The sequence below is a fragment of the Nicotiana attenuata genome, chromosome 2, assembly GCF_001879085.1.
Source record: "Nicotiana attenuata strain UT chromosome 2, NIATTr2, whole genome shotgun sequence".
Taxonomy (NCBI): Eukaryota; Viridiplantae; Streptophyta; class Magnoliopsida; order Solanales; family Solanaceae; genus Nicotiana; species Nicotiana attenuata.
The window spans coordinates 96,110,991-96,116,359 of record NC_031990.1 but is presented as its reverse complement, the minus strand read 5'-3'; the positions used below and the strand labels follow the sequence as shown (position 1 = coordinate 96,116,359).

Genomic DNA, 5,369 nt, shown 5'->3' with positions numbered 1-5,369 from the left:
GATCCTGGCATAACCGCGGTAGGACCGGCAGAACATTGCTGCAGATTCTGAAGGCCGGCAGGACGCGTATGGCTTATAGTATATTCTAACATTTACACCCCTAGAAACAATATTTTACTGAAATGTAGGGTAAGACTGCATACAATCGACCCTTGTGATCCTGCCCTTTCCCGGACTCCGCGCTTAACGGGAACTTAATGCAGCGGGCTACCTTTGTATGTCTCTATTTTAAATTTTAAAAAATTTAAACAAACGTTGTTGGCCCTACATCACCCCCTTTTTTCCCCTCTTGAAAAACAAAGGAAAAAAAGAAAAGGAAAAGGCTGAATTCAGAATTCAGAATTCAGAAATGACAACTACCAACCACCGTTTTTTACTTTTCGGTTGTCGTATGCCTGTACCAAACTGAAATTTCCAAAGTACTTAGTAATAAGATGGAAACTCCTCCTCCTATCTCCAATTCCATGGCAGAAAATTCAATCCAGTAGCTCAGCTAGTAACCTGCTGCTACTGCTCCCTCTCATATTCTTTCTTTTTCATCAACTAATTCATCTGCTCCAAAGAAGATAACAGTGATGTCGGCCAAAGAAAGCTTGGGCTTAGAGTACTGGCTTCAATGGCAAGTTGCCGTGTGTGCTCTAATCTTCATCATCCCTACTACTGTAGCTTTGAGGCTCATCAATAGGCAGCGAAAGGACACAGAGTATCCTACCAAGTCCACTGATCTGTGGGTCCCATGTTGGCGAAATCTCCATCCTCTTTGGCTTCTCTTCTTCAGAGCTTTCGCCTTTGTTTCCATGGCTTTCTTGCTTTATCAGACTGTTTCCAACTTTGGCTTCTTCGTCTTCTTCTTCTACACACAGTACTTAATCACCTGCTTCTTCCTAATTCTCTACATATACTTGTGTATTTATTCATAATTCAGACTATATTCTGCAATTCAATAGAATTTAACTGATCTGATATTCTAATTAATTGCTTAATTTCCAGGTGGACGTTTGCTTTGGTTGGGGTCTATTTTGCTGTACGGACACATAATAATTTCTCCAATTTCTTGCAGCTCATTATTTAGTGAATACTTATAGAGTTAATATGTTTTGCGGTTGATATATAGCTGACCATAATATGTGCTTGCATTGCAGCTGGGAACCATTATATCGGCGCGGGGATGCTGGTTGTATACAAGAAATCCCCTCTCCCGGCGCGGGGAGATAGAGAAATTTCTTAAAACTGCGGCTGAAGAGAACAGCAGCAATGGGGCATCCTCTGAGCAACGACTTGGATTTTGGGAAAACTTTATGCAAATTATTTATCAGGTTAGCATTAGAAACTACTATCAAATTTATATGTTTTCACAAATTCCCAAGGTCCTGGGGAGCATACAGTTATTGAAAGTGTGGGATAGCTGCAATGAAACTTGTATGAATTACTAAGTTTAGCAAGGCAGGATTTTTCTTGTGAATATTGTTTGGTGGATGGCCTGAAACAACTTTGTTAGCCTAATTGCAATAACAACTGCTTAATTCAGCAACAATTGAAATAAAATAATATAGTACTTCCTATATTATCTCTGATCTATAAGCTAATCTGTCACGATAATCCAAATAGCTAAAAGCTGTTTTTAAATTGGTCAACTCACCTGAGTTTACTGTTAGAAATTTGACACAAGTTTTTTTTTCTTTTCATAGACTAGTGCAGGTGCTGTTATGCTGACAGATATTGTCTTTTGGTGTCTTTTGCTTCCATTTATGACGGGCGAGAACTTTAAGCTCACCCTGGTGAGTCATCTTTATTTGAAATGCTGCAGCATTATATGCATCATGTTTAGCTCTCACTGCATTCCCTTTAGAATGTTACTCTTCCTCTAACCATCTAAAGAAAATCTTTTAGTCAAGTTTCTATCAAGAGTACGCATTTTTCCATGTCAAAAATTCACAATATTAGTTTATATGATCAAAGTATCAGTCATTTCACGTGTTCCATCTAGATTATGCACCAAATCATGGTTATTTCTCAAAGGAAAGTGATATCGTCAACTATTACACAAAGCTACCATGCATAGAAAACGCAAATAGGGCGTATTGATAGTCCTTTCTAATTCATGAAGACCATGCCAACCATTAAACCAGGGGAGACAGGTTGGAAAGAGGGGAGAGAAACAGGGAGAGGACAGGTGAACTCAGCTATGATTATGGTATTTGCATGAGAAAATTTGGAACTTTAGATAACCACAATGCTTTTGTTCCCTTACATCCTTGAGGAACATATTTGTTGTCATCTTAGAACACTGAGCATAGTTACTAACTAATTGCAAGTTTACTCCTAACCATCTAAGAATTTACACAATTGTTGGAAAAATAGCATGAATACCAGCTTTTTAATGATTTAACTCCATAGTTACAAGTTTCTATTTATTTCCTGAAACAACATTATAAAGATGAAATTCCATTGTTCTCATAACATTATTAGACTGTGCAAAACTCAAGCTACAACCTCAAATGTATCGTTCAAAATACAGCTCTAACTCAAAGTAAATAGATGATCCGAAATGCCTGCCCTTTATGAGGTAACAAGTTGCATTTTCCTTTTAAGATAACAGAAAAATGGAGCAACATTAGGTCAATGACTCTTTTTTTGGTAACTGCAAATTTTATTAATTACCAAAGTAGCAATACAATTCCATAGCTTAGCCAACACAGCTAGCTATCCAAAGAAACTAAGAAACAAACAAAACCAAATCAGGAACCACGCTATCTAGCTAGAACATATATTTTTGCAGTACAATTTTTATTCTAGGTGAGGCTCTAACATTGCAAATATATGCAATACTTTCCCATCCTCTACTTGATTTCTCAAAGACTCTCTTGTTTCTTTCTATCCAAATACTATGCACACATTCAGCATACACCATTCGAAAAATCTGAGAAGCTTGTGATTTCCCTTTGGAATTTCTGATCATCCATGCAAGTGTTGCTTATTGCTCTTAAACGGTGAAGAGAGAGAGGGACCATGATGGTGGACTAAGAATGCATTTCTTTCTGAGCACAAATATGTAATTTTACAAAGTCAAGCAAAGGGAATTCAACTTGCTATTGTAGTTAATACTGAAATCAGCAAATATTCTTGTGACTACAAAATAAGATTGCACGCTTTCAGCAAAAATGGAGCTCCATTGTTAAACTTGCACATATGGCTCTATCAGAAGACTCTAAAGTTCAATAATCTTTGATGTAAATTGAGATGTTTTCCTAGTCGTTGAAAGAATTCACATAGTTGAAACGTCGAAGGCGTTATTCTTTTTGTTTTCTTAGCTTCTTGTATAGAGACATTTTTTTAATGGAAGTGGTCCGAATCATTTTCGAATTGCAGCTTATTTTACTCAAAAACTTCTCTAACTGTTAACTTTTGTTGACATGGCAGCTAATTGGATGCATGCACTCTGTAAATGCTATTTTTCTTCTTCTTGATTCAGTCCTGAACAATCTTGTAAGTGCAACAGTTTCTTATATGCCCATCTCCAACCTCAACAAGCTTTTTGGAGACCCTTCAGGGCTTGCTATAAGTTGTCGATATCCTGTAAAATCTAAAAGGAGAAGGCTGTTTTGTGTTTCAGCAATTTACATGGTTTGGTATCACATATTTTGTGCTGTGGAGCTGTTGTTATATTGTTTTCCAGTGGACTCTACACGCGTGCTGCTTAAATTGGTAAATAAACATGTACCACCATACGCACATTCATATGTAAAAAAGCATTCTTTTCTGTGGTTAATTGAAGTTCCTTGTCGCGCAGGTGGCCGTATCCTTTCTTGGAACTTAACACTCCATGGGCACCTTTGTGGTAACGACTAAAGACATGCCTTTTCTGTTGACATTCTTGATTCCTTTACAATTTAGATATCCTAAATGGAAAAGTTGGTTTCAGGTATCTTGGATTGGCTGTGGTCCACATCCCCTGTTACGGAATATATGCTCTGCTTATCAAAGCAAAAGGCCGACTGTTCTCGAGAATGTTTCCACAGGCATTTCTTAGGTCATATTATTGATCTTCCTACCTTTTTTGAAAACTTCCCAGTTCAATCTCTAAATTTCAAGATTTTATTGGTCATATAGGAGTGATATAGGATAACACAGAGTTCAAACTTCACGGCATGATCACTATAGCATTGGCATACACAAACATGCCCCTCAAAATGCGCCTTTTGCTAATCTATCATCTATCTTATGGCATGCAGTGGCAGGATTGCAATGGAGAAGAAGCATACTTGAAGCAGAATATAATTAAAAAGTACTCTAATTCGAGGTTGTTGTATGCATATACACGAAACCATATATAATTCCTTTTCTCAGTGACACGATTGTACTAAACAAACTTCATTATTCGAAGATTTAAGAGCAAGGGTTCTCCCTAAGTACTACAATATTAGACTAGGTGAGGAAATGAAGAAGGAGGCTTCAACCTAAGCACAATGACCTAAAGAGGAAATGGTCTTGTAACAACAGTTTCACAACAACATTGTATGTCCTCCATAAGAAAGAGGAACCTACCGTGGCTAGTGGACGGGAAGTAAAATCAAAAGTAATATTCGAAAATCATATGAGTTGTACGAAAATTCCGGCATGCGTGAGAGCTAAGATAAGCTAAGTATGGACGCAACAATGGGGCAGAAAGATCAGAAAAAGTAATAGCTAACGTTGAAAGAAAGCGAAGATGGAACGAAAGAAATTATTCGATCAATGATCCAAAATTGGCTACGTTATGAACGCACTTAAGGGTTCGGAGTTTTATACATGTAGCATATACAGCCATAGAAGGTTTCGGTATATGTTAAAAGAAAGAATCGAGCCCAGGTCATAAATGCAGGATTATATCATGGATTTTCCATAACACCCATGAAAGGCTAAACATAATAACTAATACCATGAACCATAGTTCGGGAGATAATTTAAGCCGACATAAAGGCTGATCAGAAGGAAGAAGAAAATAAAAAATTACATCAACGAAGTAAATCAGGAGTCTGATTATTGGATCCAAAAAATTATAGATCTCGTGAATGAGAATATTTTTCACGACCCTAACCCCGAACCCGGTCGTGATGGCGCCTCTCGTGAAGACAAGGCCAACCAATCTAACACAATTCGTCCTTTTAAGCAGTTAAATAGCATAAAGATAGTTTAAACATGATTTAATAGCAATATTTAGCGAAAATAGAGATAACAAAGTGGAAATCCATCCCAATACAGCCCTAACCGGGGTATCACAAGTCACGAGCGTCTAAGATACTAAATCCTCAAATGTAACTACAAAGTCTCAAATACTGAAATAGAACGTAAAAGAAATAGATAGAGAGGAGCTCCAGGTTGCGAACGCC

The 5,369-nt window shown here is 37.4% G+C and overlaps 1 protein-coding gene across 2 annotated transcripts; it reads left to right on the top strand.

Annotated features, from left to right (window-relative positions):
* On the top strand, positions 344-4,415 carry LOC109215647. Of its 2 annotated transcripts, none has more exons than XM_019379761.1 (9): positions 344-862; positions 991-1,024; positions 1,143-1,316; positions 1,689-1,778; positions 3,421-3,486; positions 3,614-3,705; positions 3,791-3,838; positions 3,923-4,030; positions 4,111-4,205. In XM_019379761.1, exons 1-9 carry the CDS (start codon positions 576-578, stop codon positions 4,124-4,126), a joined length of 915 nt encoding a protein of 304 aa, XP_019235306.1. In that variant the 5' UTR covers positions 344-575; the 3' UTR covers positions 4,127-4,205. The 2 variants fall into 2 exon arrangements, with proteins under 2 accessions (XP_019235306.1, XP_019235297.1); XM_019379752.1 differs by lacking the exon at positions 4,111-4,205 and adding an exon at positions 4,233-4,415 and having other exon boundaries at positions 346-862.

Bases quoted from the DNA above. Each gene is read 5' to 3' on its own strand.
- LOC109215647 (XM_019379752.1), top strand. From the start codon at position 576: ATGTCGGCCAAAGAAAGCTTGGGCTTAGAGTACTGGCTTCAATGGCAA. The intron at 1,317-1,688 runs GTTAGCATTAGA...TTCTTTTCATAG, and splicing joins TTATGCAAATTATTTATCAG to ACTAGTGCAGGTGCTGTTAT. The intron at 3,706-3,790 runs GTAAATAAACAT...CTTGTCGCGCAG, and splicing joins CACGCGTGCTGCTTAAATTG to GTGGCCGTATCCTTTCTTGG.